Source organism: Pseudoliparis swirei, chromosome 5, assembly GCF_029220125.1.
Source record: "Pseudoliparis swirei isolate HS2019 ecotype Mariana Trench chromosome 5, NWPU_hadal_v1, whole genome shotgun sequence".
Lineage (NCBI taxonomy): Eukaryota > Metazoa > Chordata > Actinopteri > Perciformes > Liparidae > Pseudoliparis > Pseudoliparis swirei.
The window spans coordinates 22,192,868-22,210,863 of record NC_079392.1 but is presented as its reverse complement, the minus strand read 5'-3'; the positions used below and the strand labels follow the sequence as shown (position 1 = coordinate 22,210,863).

The following is a 17,996-nucleotide window of genomic DNA, read 5'->3' as shown; positions in this document are numbered from 1 at the left end:
CCTTTATCTGAACTTAAAACAATTACTGAGGTTATCCTCATTCACAGTGACAAGTCAAAAGCAGATGAGACAAAATATAAAAGATAACACAATGTTTACCATATCCACGTCTCAGTTTGGCGCGTTTGTAAGCATTATAGCATTTGCTCATAAAGTACACGTGATGGGTTTAGCAACTATTTAGTTATAATATTGGGCAAATATAATTAAAACCTAATGGTAGCGCCGGAGGAAATGACAGGGTACGACTCATCATGAGGGGAACACCAACATCTGCACTGACTTTCATTGCAATCCGTCGAATAGTTGGCCAGATATTTCACTGAAAGCTACATGTGTGAACCTCATTGCGGCACCAGAGGACCAGAGGCATTCATCCACAGGGCAGCATGAACATATCCGAATGTCATGGTAATCCATCCAACGGTTGGACGCTGCCAGCGCGGCTAAAAATAGGTGAACAAAAGCCGACTCAGCATCGGAGCGACAGAGCCAGTGAGAAAATAAAAGGGTTTACTTGATTTGCCAGTGATCTCAGAAATAGAAGCATCTCTTTCCACCGCAGACAGACATTACGCTGTCTTGCTTTGTTAGCCTCCGCTCATCAACCGTACCAAAACTCACAGTGCTCCTTTTATACCTCTTCAGCCGGCACCCAATATTTACAAGAGAATCCCAAATCTGTGAGAGAATTCGCGATTGAACGCAGATGGCAGGAAATTCCTCAGAAATGACAGTGGCCAGAACTCCACCGCAGAACACGAGAGCGTCTCCGATGTAGCAGAAGCATCACGGCCCATCTGACAGATGCTCTCTCTTCTTCTCGCCCAGCACCGCCTCCTGAAATCCATTTCAGTTTGACAAGAGTTGAGCTCTATACAACTTCTGTAAAAACAAGTGATCAATTTGCAGCAATTACTGTATATTTACAACAACAAAAAAGGTTTAGAAAGAGCGGTGGGGGAGAAATAAATGAGTGGTTCGGAAAACGACTGGAGGAAAATGCCCTTGATGGTCGGTGGTCCGACTGAGATTGAATTTAAGTGACGGTAATTAGATCACATTCGAATGGAGCAGCATTTGAAAATGATTATTTTGTTACCTACTCACCGTGCACATAACCTTCTGTTATTCTCAGAGGGGATGCTGGTTGTTTAAAACGAGGGCCAAACCAGATGTTTTTGGAACCAAAAGAGGAATCCAATTTCACTTCCTACTTCTTTGTTACTTTTGTTGTTTTAGCGCAGGAAGAATAATGGAATGTTACTCTGAGAAAAGGATCCGTTCAAAGCATGCATAGTAATTGCTCTGGCTTTTGAAGTTGCCGGTTAAAGTTGAGGCCAGGGCTTCTCCACAGTGTCCACAATGAATATTTGCCAGCCGGGATGATTAGGGGTTAACTCACCCCCCCCCTAAATGGAGCTCTTTTAGGATTTTTTCTTTTCTTTTTCAAAAGCACATCAATTTGCTTTGACAGCAGAGGCACAGAGGGTCAGCTTTTATTTTTATTTGATTATTGGTGTTGTTTCATGTCACCGGTTTATAAAACACGATATACGTCGGCGCAGAAAATAAGCCGTTCACGAAAAAGCACTAAATCCCTCTGCGTTTCCTCAAAACAAATGTTATCTTACGACACGGGACACATCGCACCAGAGAAAGTTCACTCTATGTCCAACGCTTCGTAGAGCGAATGCCACTGGGCTACAGCCGTTATCCCACGATTCACTGTCGTCTGGTTATGAGGTGAAGCGACTTGAAGTGATTGATCTTGAGTCGGATGATTTTCCTCAAACGAGCTATCCTTAAAATGAGGACTTTAATTGAAAACCCTTCTGACACACACACACATACACTACCGTTCAAAAGTTTGGGGTCATCCAGACAATTTCGTGTCTTCCATGAAAACTCACTTTTATTGATCAAATGAATTGAAAATTGAATAGAAAATATAGTCAAGACATTGACAAGGTTAGAAATAATGATTAATATTTGAAGTATTAATTTTGTTCTTCAAACTTCAAGCTCAAAGGAAGGCCAGTTGTATAGCTTATATCACCAGCATAACTGTTTTCAGCTGTGCTAACATAATTGCACAAGGGTTTTCTACTCAGATATTAGTCTTCTAAGGCGATTAGCAAACACAATGTACCATTAGAACACTGGAGTGATAGTTGCTGTAAAAGGGCCTCTATACACCTATGGAGATATTTCATTAGAAACCAGACGTATCCACCTAGAATAGTCATTTACCACATTAACAATGTATCGTGTGTATTTTTGATTAATGTTATCTTTATTGAAAAAACAGTGCTTTTCTTTGAAAAATAAAGACATTTCTAAGTGACCCCAAACTTTTGAACGATAGTGTACATAGTTCATATTCTGGAACTGATTCAAACTAACAGTGAGGAACTGTGCAAAATACCTGCTATTGCACAGCAGTCAACATCCACCACCAACGGGCAATAACTTGGCTGGAAAATGACCTCCTCCTCCCCTCGCAGGGCACCACAGTATTGGGGTTTTCATAAATATACAGAACAAATAAGAGAGGGCCCCAGGTTTTCCACTGAGCAAACCTGTGTTGAGTTTCAAACCACACATACCGAAGGAAGTCAGCAATTCCATTCTTTTATTGTGTGGGGAGTCCTCGTCCACCAAAGGATTTCGCACTGACCCCCCCCTCCTCCCCCCATCCCCCCCCCACCCCTCACAACCACACTCTCGCAAACACGGATCACACGTAGCGACAGGAACAGGGTCATCGGAGACGGACGGTCCCGCGGACATCATATAGAACTCCCCAATCCATCAGAGCTCATCTCGTCTCGACAACCTCAGGAGGAGCCCGCTGTCGGCCGGCAGCTCGAGCGGCGATGGCATGACTCTTCCTGAGCCACCCGTGGTTACGGGGATTAAGGTCCAGTGGGGCCCGTAAAAACCCCAAATGGTACCAAATGACACCTAAGGAAACACATTCAATCGTGTGCGGTGGGAGGTCCATACACAGCTATTTACACAGAAAGCAGCGCTGTGTGCTGGAACGGACAGGGCCACCATCAAAGAGCTTTATGAGCAAATATATTCTCACTGCGTAAGCGTTTTAGATGTTGGGGCATTGAAGGCCTCCTGTGTTTTCCCTTCTCTTGTTTAATGGCTGTAATAAGACTCCCTGTATTATGATTTCTGCGCTCGCTGTGTCCCTTCGCCACGTGAGTCAGCCGATGGTCACACATGAGTTTTATCTCAGTCGTAAAAACGATTGCAGTCAGAACTTGTCTCTCTCTTGGCCGGTGGGTCACCCAAGAACGAAGAAGAGTAAATACGCTGTGGTTAGTACGAGTGAATTTGGTGCTTTAACAATAAATCACAGTTTCAGAGTGTATTGATATATGCAAGACAAAGATATACAAATATACATCTGTCATCCGAGCTCACATCGAGAATAAATTATCTGTATCACTACAGATCTGACGTCATTTTTGCTTTGTGCACACAAAAATAGTTTAAAGAAAATGTTTGTATGCAACAAAGCTAATATTTTTAGAAAACTAAGCAAACTATATTAGAAGTCTCCAGAATTAAAGTGACCATAATAATGTGTTGAAAGCAATATACACGTTTCATGAAATATTTTGAAGTTGACGTAGTTCAGTGAATATCAAGATGTGTGCATATACAGGATGTCAAATAACTGAAGGTAGCCCACTTTCTAAAGTAACACGATACATCCAATGGCAACCTTACTTCTCAGCGTCTTCATATTAAATCATAATGCATGCACATAAATGCATGGTATATACAGCCGGCAGTTATCTATAATTTATCATAAAATGCCCCAAAGAGAAGCAGCGGATACCAAGTCTCTGGACACGAGTATACAATAACCCGAGTGTGATCGACTCAAAAGTGTTTTAAAAGTGGTAGTTGTTAGTTGATAGATTTTTGGATGTGTCCGTGGTGAGAAGGAGTCTAATCAGACGATAACGAGCCGGAATAAGGAAATCATTCTTCATCATCCTCTTGGCCTCTGACGCGTGTGGTGTTTGGCTGCTCTCGGCTCGAGAGTGTAAGGCCTGAATAAAGAGGGAACCTCCAAGTGCTCTGGCCTTCACCATCTGTCAAGCCTTTCACATAACCTGGCATTCATTTTGAAGCTCTTTTACAAACCGTAAAAAGATATATATATTAATATCACCCCTGACCTGTTTTCTCCAAACCCATAAATGGGGTTGCTTTTCATCTCCTTTTATTTGAAGAACTTTGAAATGCAAATGTTTGTTTCCTTCGCACGTGAAAATTGAGAGAGGCCGTCTTAAAAGAGACATTTGCTGTGAAATATTTGACATCATCCCCAACATCAACATGCAAGCTCTCAGCTCTAAGTCTTTGTGTGCTGTTAAATGAGTGTACTTTGGCAGGCAGCAGTGTACATATACGGATGCTCTGCGTCTCTCGCTGGGCTCCTTCATGACTCGGAGCTCTTGAGGCCTGGAGAAGACTGGCATCTTTACAGTGGCCTATATTGGCCATAATTTTCATGTCAAATGACAGGGCTGGCCCTGTTAAAGTGGCCACTGTGGTAAACTGTGCATCTACATTTACAGCTGAAGCTATCAAGGGCATGGCTAACAAGTCATGTTGACTTTTGTTCAATTGCGGTTTTGGAGGCTACGTATTAAATATTTCTCAGACTGGAGCCTTTTCTAGCCCTTAAGTGAAAGTGCAACCTGGGTAAGTTTCATTTTTCATTTAAATTTTTTTTAAATCATTCTATTCAGTTAATAGTTACTGTTGAACTGCTATTTCTTGAATTGTTGGAATACAAATCTGCATTCTTTAGAACAATAATGACTGTGTTCTTGAAAAAGAGTCATTGTTCCCAGGGTATCAAGTGATTCCGAAAATAAAACTGACATTTAGGTGCAATCAGATATGAGTACCAAGACAATCACAGCACCACCGATGCATACCGATGACTCTAAATAAACTTGGATTTTTCATCAGTGTGCATCAATGTCATTTAAAAAAAAAAAATTACTTAAAACATACTTGGAACATTCCGATGTTTCTCCCAAGGCGACAGGTTACAGTACAAGTGGCGACGCTTAACTCAGCGTGTCAGGCGTGGCTCCGTGTACAAAGTCCGACTGTGCCCGAGCCTGGCAAGAGGCCTGGACTGCTTGTGATGGGTTTTATTTTTTTGGTCTGAAAATGTGACCAGGCCCACATGAACAGTAACAGTGTACGAGAAGACGAGGCAGAGTCACGTCCAATGAATGTTGGCGGCGCTGTCGTGAGCGAGTAGGATGGGCAATGTGCATCGGAGTAAAACCAAGGGGCTTTCTTGGAAACATGGGGGGGGGGGGTGATCATCAATGAAATGTGAAACTTGACACAAAAAAGGCCACGTTTCATAATCGTCCCGCAAAAAAAATTATTTGATGCGCTTTTAACCGTGAGGTTAGTTGGCAGCGAGGACACGACATTCATCAAAGTGATTAATTTCAAGCCAGACCGTTAACGTCTTGGCTGTGTAGTTTACGGCTTGTCAGTGAGAATTGTTGTTTTGCGGATTTTGATGATTTATTTTCACAGTAAATGTAAATCATAGTTTGAGTGTAACACATGCTCACGGGAAGAGAAGAAACAGGTCAATTGTATTGTTCAATATGGGGTTTTTTTCATTAAAAAAACAATAGGTTTTCACATGGCCTCACAGCAACAATACTCAGCCTTTATGTCAATAGTTCTTTTTCCAACTGGCAAAACACTAAATAACAGATCAAACTATGAAACTATCGTTATTCCATGCTTTCGCTCGTTTAACCTATCCTGCGTCGTTTTCCCAGCAGCCTCTGAAAGGCCTGTAACACAGTAGGCCTGTGTGTTCCTGGACAGGACACACTGTCAAACTCCATGGAGCGCCGCGCAATGCACCGGGCTGTGTAATGCTATGGAACAAGCAGCAGGCATTTGTTAGTTAATCAGCGTTCGACTTAAGCTAGAAGCCCAGGTTGTGTTCAGGAGCAGCCGGGCTGTTTTGACTAAGCCATCTCAGCAAGGGCCCGGTCATGGAGACTCCGAGCATTTGTTAAAGATTAGCGGCCTAGTCCTGATGCGCCGAGCTCGGGGTCAGGCAGAGTGCACGGCTCGGACATGAGGCGAGTTTCACCCTATCTCTACCATCTGCAGCTCTCACACGGCACACACTGCTCGTCCCGGTACATGAGACACGCTGAATAATGTGATTAAAAGGCTTTTGGAGTTCGCAGAGGGGGAGACTGTACAGAAGTTGTTCCTTCAGGAAGCGGCGTTACCCCCATTTGACAGAAAGTCACGAAAGGTCACGACACGGAGGAATTTACAGCGTACACAAAAGTAATAAGCGTATCAAGATTGCCCTTCTTACCCTATACTAAAGTTTCTTATTCCGCGTACCATCTGTGTGCACTTGTGTCCCATCTGTGTGTGTGTGTGTGTGTGTGTGTGTGTGGGGGGGGGGGTTTGATTGGTTTCTGTTGCATGGGAGTGGGCCATCAGATGTGAACGCTTCCAGAGTATCTATGCTGAATAAAGGAATAACAATAGCCCACATCATTAGCCAAAAAAAATACGAAATGAAAACCAACTGTGTGGGAACAATAAAATAATTTGTCACGGGAGAAGGGTGCAGATAAATTCTGAAAGCATTTTCCAATTGGCCGTGGCTCCCATATGCCGGGCCAAGTGCTCAGCACCTGGCTGTCACGGCTCTGATGCTGCCGAAGTCCGTCTTGCTTTCAGAACTCAAATTAAAATCCCGGTCGATACGAGCTGGAAGGGCCCGATCATGCTTTTTATTGATATTGGTCATCACGTGCTATGAGCTGACTTTCTTTAGGGCAAAAGTTAGATGAGGAGAGGAATCTCGCTTTCCTCTCCTTCCTTCAGTCCTTCAATCCGTCCACTACATCTGTGACTCAGCTCCAGTGAGGACACACTTGGGAGAAAGCCAGTTTACTCATCCCAAATATTCTTGTCAAGAACTCCTGGTGATTTATAAAAGATATTTTCTGCTACGGGAAGGTTTATTGGTTACTGACGCCGTGTGAACCCATGGGTCTCGTCTGCGTGGATCCAAGAACCTCAGCACATCGGTGTGAATAGATGTGAAATAGAGTGAAGCTCCTCTTGATGGCTTTTGGCTTCCTTGTAAAAAAGGCTAAACACTGAGCTGTGGGAAACGGCTGTAAATGTCCAGCCAGCTCGGACAGCTATCCGCACTGGTTCCCATTGGGCTCAAATCTTTCAACTTCCAATTTTTTGCTCACGTAACCTGCACGTCAACCACCATCTTTATTGAATATGACAGGAATCAAGGTTTGAAAGGTCCGATGCGGTGGCGATCCAAAGCAGACATTTCATATGGATTAATAAAAACAGACATCTACACGTATCCACCCACACATACCGAAATCGCATACAGCATGTGCAGCAAATGCTCCGGTGATAATAAGTATGTCTACAGCTGTCCCCAAAGCATTAAATGACCATAATATCTCTGTGGTGATTTATTCAGTCGTTGAAAAGCAGTAAAACTTATTTTAAGACACCCAAGAAAGTCAAAAAACTCTCTTGACCAAAAACATTAAAGATCAGCTCCCCATAAACAATTATATTAATTAATGTTAAATATAGCGTACACTGAAACACATTTATTTCTTTGGTGGTCCTTTCTTGGAGGGGGTTCCAATGTGTTTTGCTGCTGCCCCCGTCCTCCGCAGTAAACGACTGTTTCCTGTCTGTGACCCCAAACAGGCGGCGTGCTGACCGCCGCCTACTGTAGGTTAATACACTGACTCTGTATGTCATCCAACCCCCCTACACCCGAGCTATCCCTTTCACCTCCTTCACAAGACTTTTCAGTTGGGCCTCCACTCTAATTATCTGGGGGGGGAAAAACACGATTATATCTTAATTTAACTTTACAAAAAAGGTTTTCATGTTCAGAGTTCAGGAACATGTCCATTCTGTCCTCCACTTTGACCCAAACATCAGCAAACACACACACACACACACACACACACACACACAAATACACACACTATCCAAATGCGCTCACCAATAAAAGTGCCAACAACGAGCCCCATAACCGACCCTAGGAATCCAACATGATGTTTGGGTTAAGCGCTGTATTATAGAAGCCGACTTCTGGGTCTTAGGGGGAATGTTAAGCATGTTAATAAAGTGTGCATACTGAGGCTATTACACAGTGTAATATGGATCCATTTAACACAATTACTGCTTAGCCCATGAACCATTAAGAAGAAAAAGGGGTCCTACGTGTAATCCTGGTAAATCATAAAAGAACAGAGCTGATGGTCTTTCGAAAAAAACATCTTAAAGCAGAATGTTTCCTAATTTAGGATTACAGGAAAACTCCGACCACAGAGTGAAAACGGCACAGCTTTATTTTTTATAAGTAATGTGATGCGCAATAACAGAAAGATACTACGGGAGCCCAGGAGATAACAGATGGCTCTATTGCTTCCAGTGGAAACTTTTGGACGGCGCAACCAACTCATCCGTGAGCTGTGGTTTTCAGTCCCAGAGGCTGAAATCAAGCATCGACATCAGTGCAGCAACTCAGAGTGAAATGTCATCTTAGATTACGTCTACACCCTGTTTGGCGACTGGTCTGTCAAAGATGATTAAACAAAGAACAAACAACAAATAGACAATCCTTGGAGTGGTTGAATAAATGGAATATAAATCTTAAATTCTCACTCTTCTTTTACAAATGTTGTCAGAAACGCCCTTCAGGCACTAAGCATCCATCTGTCTGTGGTTGTAGTTGGACAACGACCAGGTGTCAGGGTGTGTGTGGAGCATGTGGCGGAGCATTTTTTGGAAAAGAAAAACACGTGAACACTTTTCACTTTTAACAAAGGTTTTGTAAGACAATGAAAGGGAAAAGTTTTATTGCCTTGTTGGCTATTTCAGTTCTCGTACATAACATGTTCCCACACAAGCGCCGCCGCGTCACAGCATGGGAAATTGCCTCTTCTTATCGCATACTTTATCTCCTTGCTCTTGATATTAGACCACTGAAAAACAGCTTTCCCTTTCAAATATAATTGTCTGTAAAAAAGTCTGTAAAAATAACCCCAAGCGCTACAGATCACAGTGCTGGCATCGAGCCTCTAAACTTTATTAACATCCAGCTCCCTGCAACAACTGGGTCTTACAAGCGTTAACCTGAACAGGGCATCGGCCTCACCCCCCCAAAAGAAACCTCCACTTCCTCTCTTCGTGCAGCATCGTGCTGTCCAGATTTCCAACCCCAAAAAAAGAATGATTTTGACAAAACACCAGTCCACCTGCGCTGTAGTGCTGCCTGTGTGCTGACACTGCATGATCAGGATGATATCACTTTTGGCACCGGCGGAAGTCTCCGAGGTCCTGACTTCAAGCAGTACATAAGCTATAATACATTTTGACTCAAAGATTCACTTGCTAGGGCTTTAATATAAATCACTGGAAGGAATCATTCGATAGATGCTGACTCTGGACGGTACGACTTGGCCCTCTATCTGGAGACAATAAGGCGTACAGATCTATATCAGCCAAGACATAAGGCACGTATCAATATCTGAACCCAAATCAAGTGCAAGTCATCACGCTTGGGATTCTGTGATTGATGTCGACCCACATCACTCACCGACGCGCAAGAGTAACTTCTTCTCAAAGCAACCTTTATTCCGTCGTTCCTTTGTCCTGGTGAGCAAGTTAATACAGAGCCGGGGCTGCATCGCATTGCACATCCAGAACGCTGGGCTTATATTAACAAGCACTAATAAAGTATATAAACTGCACTATTAGACTTTATAATGTCTTTCATAGTCCTCTGGGGCGGCGCCAGCCAATGGTGCAGCGAGCTGACTGGGCACTGCCCCATGGCAGCGTCCTGGCAGAGACGGGGAGAGAACAAGAGAGAGAATAAATAAAAAAAACTCTTCTTGGCTGCTTTCTCCTTCGCTCTAATGAAGGCATTAAAACAGCCTCGGCATCGCATCGTGTTAGCCCATTTGTTTTTGACCACTCGGTTGAAGCCAATGTTTGATTGGCTGGTTGATTAATCTCCAACATGACCAGCCCTGTTCAAAAAAACAACAACAACAACAAGTTGACCATTCAAGCATTATGGACGGTGATTCACAGTGAGCAACTAGTATGTGTTGTAAATGTTAGCTGCATCTTGATCACACTTAAAGTGAGATAAACTGCTGACTAAGCAGGAGGAAAGCCTCTAATGGAAAAGATTAAATAGGAGCCTCCTCAGATGTCCAAAATCTGCCCTTTCACACCCAAACAATCTCTGTTCTTTCAGCTTGTTCAGGGAGGTTAGTGAAGCCCTGATCCGAATGGCTTCATCTCTCTCTCTCTCTCTCCAGCTGACAGCTGCGAGGGCCTGGACAGCTCTGGCAGAGGCAGCGCAGCGGCGGACGGCCGTCTAAACTGCCGCCGTCAGAGCGGAGCGGATTCTTTCTCTTTGATGAAATGCGGCGGCGCCGAGCCAAGAACAGCAAGTGGCACAGCCGAGATGTAAATCAAAAAGCCACCCGTGTGCTCAGTCGTACACACACAGAGGGCCGCGAAACGGAGCTGCTGCTGCCGTCTGAAAATACATGAGTAATACGGACTCTGTAGACGTGTGGTCAGCTGTGGCATGTCTGTGCAGGCAAGACGAATCACAGCTCAGTATCTTCATCGTGACTAAAAATAGTCAAGAACGGTCGACTCTCGTATTGTTCACAAAGACCTGGCAGCTTGTTCTTCAACGTGTGGTGTGTGTAGTTTGTGAGCACTTCTCGGGTCAAGGTTACGACTACAAATACATTCTTATGATGACATATCTGAGCCAGCTCTGCAACTATTTCTTGATTAACCTGAGGCCCGGAGCACATCTCTTCTGGTCTTCCAGTGATAATAAGACACTTACTCAAACCACATCATATTATTTTTTTTGCCGTGTGGATTCATTGGCAGACTGCAAGTCAGCATTCCTTTGGTTACAGTGAGACGCAAGAGTCATACCACACTGGTCACAAAGGAATGAGAACATCTGACCTGACCTGCACTGACTATGGGGAAGGAAAAGGACAGAGCACTCGCATTTTAATTAAAAGGATTGCGTCCGTATGCCTGTGGCTTCACACATGGGCCTGTTCATTTCGTAACTTCAGCGGACCAATCAGAAGCCACGCAACGGCCACAACCTACCATAAATCTCCTCCTCTGGTCCTCTGACACTTATCTCCCGTTTCTACACACGTCACGCGCACTCCCGGCCAAGTTTGATCGAGGTGATTCAGCCCAGCAGATGCCAAACAAGGGGTGTTCTCTCAATCTCCCTCTCCAGTGGCTGTGACTCAGGAAGCGCTCTCATTCCATTACCCAGCATTCCCTCCTTCGGCGTCGCAGCCAGACAGAGGTTTTACGGGAATACCGCTGCGGAATCATCATCGGGCCTCTGCTTTATGAATCAATGGAACATGCTGCAAACATTACACCCTGCAACACCCTTCTCATGCAGCACCCTCACATTTGCCCATAACTCACCGCTGAGCTCATAGGAGACACACAAGACGTGGGCCGAGGCTTCTTTAGTTTATGGGAATGTACAGACTGGTGAGAAAACTTGTGAGAGGAAGGTTACCGTCACTTAACTTCTTTCATATCCTCCATCAGGCTCGCATCCACTGTATAGCTCCACGTGATTGAGAGGCACAAAATGCAGAGAGAGAGAGAGAGAGGAATGTCTGCTTGTTTTTTTTTCCAGCCAGTTCCTGTTGACAAAGCTGTGAGAAATATCACCGGGTTCAAAGTAGGACCAAGAAATGCACCGTATAACCTCTTTACGATCTGGAAACAAAAAAAAATCTCGGTTAACCTCGGCCCGCGAAACTAAGTGAACCACATGTTCAATAAAAGGTTAAATCTCTTTTAGCGGCAGTGTTTCCTCTGAGGGTTGATCAGTCTTTCACAACATCTGAGAGGAATAGCTGCAGTAACCTTCCCCTCGCCGCTACAACCTTTTGGCATATTGACCAACAGTGATGTTGCTCGAAAGAAAATGTAGTCTTCCTCGTGTACGCCTATGGCTCCTACCACATGGCGGGGTCAGCCACATTAGCTTGCTTAACAGTTTCCTCTTTAAATGTATCCAACAAAGATGTCGGAGGCAAAAGATCCCTCGGTTTCCCCCGGTCTTCAAATTCTGGGACTTGAAAATATAACTTTACAGAGAGATTGCCAAACCGCCGTAACAAATGACTTATTCAATAGTGAACATCATCGTAATGCTGGTATTGTGTCCACAGAACCATCGTCTCCCGAAGGGATTGATTCAAGATCATACAAGTTTTACACGGTGTCCCAAATTTAAACTGTGGTCAGAATACACAGTAAATATGTGCACTGCATCACCCGCTGAATCATCCCCCCCCCCCCCCGCCCCCACACACACACACACTGTCATGCCCCTGATTCAGCAACATGGTCAAACGGAGTCACAAATCACAACGGGCTCACAAGTCTAAACCAAAAAGAAAATACCGAGAAACACTCCAAGATGAGTAAATAATATGATCCGTGCTTACATCAAAGGAAATTATGAGTAACTTATGAAATTCAAACCCCCTTGAAACAGCTGAAGCAAACATTATCCCAGAATTATAGCCGCATGGACATTTTATGTTGTCACACATCTGAAGATTTACACGTCCCTACGACCTAAAGAATGAACTGGAACACGGTTCCCTCGTAGGTTTGGCTGCGAGTGCCATATCAACGATGATGAACAATAGGTGTATATTTTGGAACATTTGCACTATCAATTACTCTTCTATATGAACAGGAATGTGTGAAGAGAACATTTTAAAATGTCAAAGTATCAATGAAATCCATCAAGGAGAGAGAAACAATTATAAGCAACTGCCCACTCCTCTTTCCATAAAGAATACTAATAAATAAACCTCATAGTTCGATGTATACGTGACTTCCTCAAAATCACTTACTGTGTTCCTCTGTGCACACACGACCAAAACTATTCACGAGCTACTGGTAACGTGTCATTAGGCGTTTGACTCAAAGCCGGCCTGTAATGGTTGCTTGTTTCTCATAACAGTCAGATTATCGCCCCGCACTCTGACGTCTACAAACGCTGCTGGGGAACACACAGGAAACGAGGTCATTTCGAGGAAATTCAACATCGGTGCCAACGCCACTTCACCACAAAAAATAAATAAAAGTGTGTACGTCTGTGTGTGTGTGTGTGTGTATACATGTGTGTGTGTCAATGTGTGGTATACGTGCTTAGTGCATGTGTTCAGAATATTCCGGCACGGTGTGGTGTGCTTGCTTAGAGGTCCGCAGACTGCATGTTTCATAGGACATGTGTCACGTTGGAAAACGACGACAAGAAAATCGGCATCGAAGTGTAAAAAGCTCCGATAATGATGAAAGCCAAATATCCGCAACTCATCTCTTTACAGTCTGAATCAACAGCGTTAATCTGAGAGCGACAGTCTGGGACTCCGGAACACTCCTGGAACTAAAACATGTTCATCAAATAAGCTCACACACACACACACACACACACACACACACACACTCGGCAGCTCGCTCTCAGCCAGGAGGAACTTTAGTACGGTATCGAATGAAGCTAGAGTACACACACCATTCAAATCTGATATTCTTTTTCAAGAGGGGTCAAGTGTTTTTCTTTGCAAGCTCAATATTTTCCTTGCTGGTGGGCCCTAATATTTATAGCACAGTGGACTTGCAGTGTATGGATGGATGACCAGCCGCTGGTCCACCCGCGAAGGGCAATACACATGGTTTCCAAACATTCGCACCTGGTGTGATATCAAGGCCACAACTGGATGGTAATTAATAAATGTCCCTGGTTAAGGTTGGGGGAGGAGGGGGGGGGGGACTTCTTAAAATTCAACTGCAGAGCAAAGGCGAGGTTGAACCGATGCAGCAATGGATTTTGACGGCATTTTTTGTTTTCTTTCTTTCATTTAGGATACCTGGCACGTAAAAAAAACACGAATACAAGCCTGTAAAAGTTCTACTGACACTTCAGCTCTGTGACTCACGCCTCCATTAACACACAAGCTGTCTGTCAATCTTATTATAGTGTTATAAAACATGGATGCACGCCAACTGCCTTTAATTTGCAGTCTTGGGAGTAATTACGAAATCAACAGAGTGTCGAGGTAAACACTGCAGCTTCACCCCCTGAAAAAAATCAATGAAACATCAGCAGTACACTTCATTCTATCAGTTTTACCACGCAGCAATAGTTCATATTTTACAATCAAAGGGTGCACAGTTCAAAGGTCAGAAATCTCCCATCTGAGGTCAGTTCTTCCTGCAGTTTCTCTATCATGGTAAATATTACAGTCTGTGTTTGTTCAACGATTCCTTTCAGTCTGAATCTAAAGCACCGGTTGAGAAAACAGTTTAAACTCCGGTTCTGTCCCAGAATGAGAGCATGTAATACGATCGGCCTGAAATGAGGCATGATACAAAAGCCTGATGAGTACTTAGATCACTTTCATACGCCACGCTCAGCCTCCGAGGCCATAAAACTAAACAAAATGCCGACAGCACAGTGCATATTAGTTTGAGATGGACAAAGCACCATCAGGAGTACAAGATTAAATGAACACAACTTTGAATTACTCCGTCATGACAGCAAAATATGATGTTAAAAAAGTTTTACTGCCAAATCATGCATGTGTAAAATGTGTTGATGTGCGGTTGAATGAGTGCGTGCTGAAAGAAGTACACGTTGGGGTTCTGGTGCACTCCAAAGGGAGCCTGAAAACTATTTTAATTCATAAACCCACTCGACATTGAAGCTATTAGAGAAACCAAAACACTCCGCTGCCTCGCAGAGGACCAAACAAACGGATATGTGTCTCTTTCCAACGTTAATCTGCTCAACATAATCCACAAACGCATAACACATCTTGCGTTCCCAATTTTTTTTACGGGAAGCGAGTTCAAAAGCGTCGCAAAGACAATGAGACGATTCATTCTGGTCCGGGATGCTGGAGACGGAGGGCTGAGGGCACAACTGTGCTCCAACACAACTCATAAATACGGAGACACATTCGGCAGACATATGGTTTGTGTTTAGCGAGAAGAAACAATAATCAAATCCGTTGATCCTCTTCTTGCTGCAAAGGATGATTGCTAATATAAAAGTCTGTTCCGTCTAATCATAATTTAGGATGGGGCCGTAATTACCTCCGCCCTCTCACAACAACACTCTGTCTAAACAGGATGGAGGAGCGGGCTTCCACGGAGTCTCAGAGCCCACTTTTCCACTCCGAATGCTATCTGTATGACATGCGCTCATTTCATCTGTGTAATTGTTTTTTTTTAAGTTTTTGCTTTCACCGAGGGGCCACGGCGGGGGTCAAAGTGTATCCTATTTATTCTGGAAGGCACACAATCAAATGTGAATTATCAGCCATGTGTGCATGGAAAGTTTATCATCTGTAAGATTAATGTTGTTCTAAATTTAAGACAAAAATATATATTGTTTTATTTATGTTATTTGTTGCCTTATTTTCCATACATAACTGAATGAGGCATCGTCCTCATCCTCCTGTAAACTCAACGTTGCCATGGCTCGTTGACAGCCATAGGAATTGCACACTTGCTTGGCAGTTGTTCCACAAACTGTACAGCTGCATCACTTCACATGGCGTTCGTGTGCAACGGAGACTTTGAATCTGCTGCGTATGAATTGGCCAAGGATCTACAAGTGAGCTCTGGGTTTAATTATCAGAGCTAATCCACAACTGAAAACGGGGCTCTCAACACAAACACAAAGTACAGCTGCCTCAAATGATGTTTTCGAGGAGCCATGGGGAGAAACATTATTTTGGATGATGGCTTTCATCTCAAATAAACTGCGAATTATTCCAATTGGCCTGACTGATACTGCTGACTTACTTTTTTTCCTTCTTATAAGTTTGTTTTAACGATAGCAATCATCACCACTACATTAAATGTTTCTCCAATTCATCCATCGTGTTCAGGAAGCACTCTAACAACTTTATATAACTTTCACCCCCGCGGGCTCCCTCTCACATGTTACACCCGAGGTGGGCCTACCTTGCACGGGTGGGAAAGAGAGGCACGAGCGCGGAGCTTTGGCCGCCAGGTGCGCTTTTTCCTCGGCCGCGGCGCTGAGTGTCTTGGGGCTGGCGCAGTTCATGTGCGTCGCCGGGGTGTCGTGGGAGCTGCGGCAAATCTGCGAGCCGAAGCCGGCGCTCCCGGCCCGCCGCGGACACACGTCCGCCTTGCTGCCGTACACGGAGAGCGACAAGCCGGTGAAGTCGGTGAAAGTCGGGGTCTGACAGTGGCTGACCATCCCGAACAGCGCGGAGGGGTTCTGCATTGGTGACTCGGCTTTCCCATGCAGTGTGCGCCCGCTGCTCACATTACCTGCGCACACGAAAAGATGGAAAAACAAACGGATACATCAATAAACAAATCACAACAAACTGCACATTGGAGGACACGCTTTAACTTCGGCAACACCTACCTTATTCAATTACCCAGCGAGGAACAGAAAGGGTCTCATTGCGCGCGTTGGCATGTTTATCGAACTGAAGGAGAGAGCATCTGCACGCCTGATCGATAGCATCCTCTCAGTGAGGATCAGTCATCAGCATCCCATCTCTCTCTCTCTCTCTCCCTCTCTCCCTCTCTCTCTCTCTCTCTCTCTCTCCCTCTCTCTCCCATTGGCACTCCATCGCTATAATTGGGCTCAGGAGCACCAATAGAGACCGTGTCCGTGTTGTCTGTGGGAGGACAACATGGATCAAGACAGACACTTTGGATGTGAGGGACTGTGATACTTGACATAAAGTATTTAAGGCTCGATGTATAACACGCAGAACAAGTAACAACAGGTTGCTTTGGGCCAGTGTGTCCGCACGCTTCGTTATCACAATGATCACATCAGATCAGGCATCTCTGCTTGGTTTTCAAACATATAGAGACAAACTACAACTGTAGCATTTAATGAGATATATCTCAAATGCAGCACATAACACTCATTGTAATGAGTAATTTTAAAATGTGTATAAGCTATATGGATGTTTAATGTGGCGCGTTTAAAATGACTTAAACCAGGAAACTGTAATCTGAATACAGCTGAGAAATATTCCTCCTCAAAAACGAAAAATACAAATGTCAAAATGTTCACATGTTGCAAATATTTTGTTCAGCATTTGCTTCAGCTGCTATGTTTATTTCAACTGCATGATTTTTTAAATTATTTGATCATTATTATTTATTATTACGCCAGATGCAAAACAACAAACTAAATATCTTTGGAGTGATGACATTTAAAATGTGTCTTCTTTAAAAAGAAAGAAGTATCTGCCAAGTCTTACCAACGTTCGTAATTACGCGTTAAAGTGTCCTTTCCTATGTCGAAGGAGCTGGTGTTCCTGCATCAATGTGGGAAATGCTATTCTGCAGCGCCCCCTGGTGGCCTTTCCGTGGAAGGGAAAATCCCAACTCCGGTTGACGCTGTCAGAAACAACATCGGCAGTTATTGTTGTACAAGAAGGGAATTACTCGATCTGATGGTGCATGTGCATGGTGTTGGAAAGGTGGAGCCACATTGGATGAACATGGACGACCAGAAAGGTTGAAGGGAGAAGAAGAATGTATATCAATTGATGGTTTGAGGAGTGGAAAGTTACCAGCTCTACTGTTTTCACTTTGAGTCCATGTGTGTATGTCATCATGGCAAAATGTTGCCCTGAAGACCACTACAGTAGAGGGGGAACTGCCACAGTAGCAGTTTTGAATACTTTACCAGGTGTTTATATGTCTGTCTGTGGACAGATTGTGTCACCGCGATAGCGTTGCAGCCGTGCTGGATGCAGTCACACAACTTCCCAGATGTT

General features: G+C 44.0%; 1 protein-coding gene across 3 annotated transcripts in view; it reads right to left on the bottom strand.

The window, feature by feature from the left end:
* Nucleotides 1-16,720, bottom strand: part of LOC130193662 (zinc finger protein GLIS1) — a 69,531-nt gene extending 52,811 nt beyond the window's left edge. For all 3 annotated transcript variants that reach the window (XM_056414290.1, XM_056414291.1, XM_056414292.1), the window contains exons 1-2: nt 16,619-16,720; nt 16,186-16,518 (exon numbers count right to left, since the gene is read on the bottom strand). In XM_056414290.1, coding sequence (XP_056270265.1) covers nt 16,186-16,471 — 286 coding nt within the window. In that variant the 5' untranslated portion in view covers nt 16,472-16,518; nt 16,619-16,720. The remainder of the gene's footprint in view (nt 1-16,185; nt 16,519-16,618) is intronic.
* Between the last annotated feature and the right edge of the window lie 1,276 nt (nt 16,721-17,996).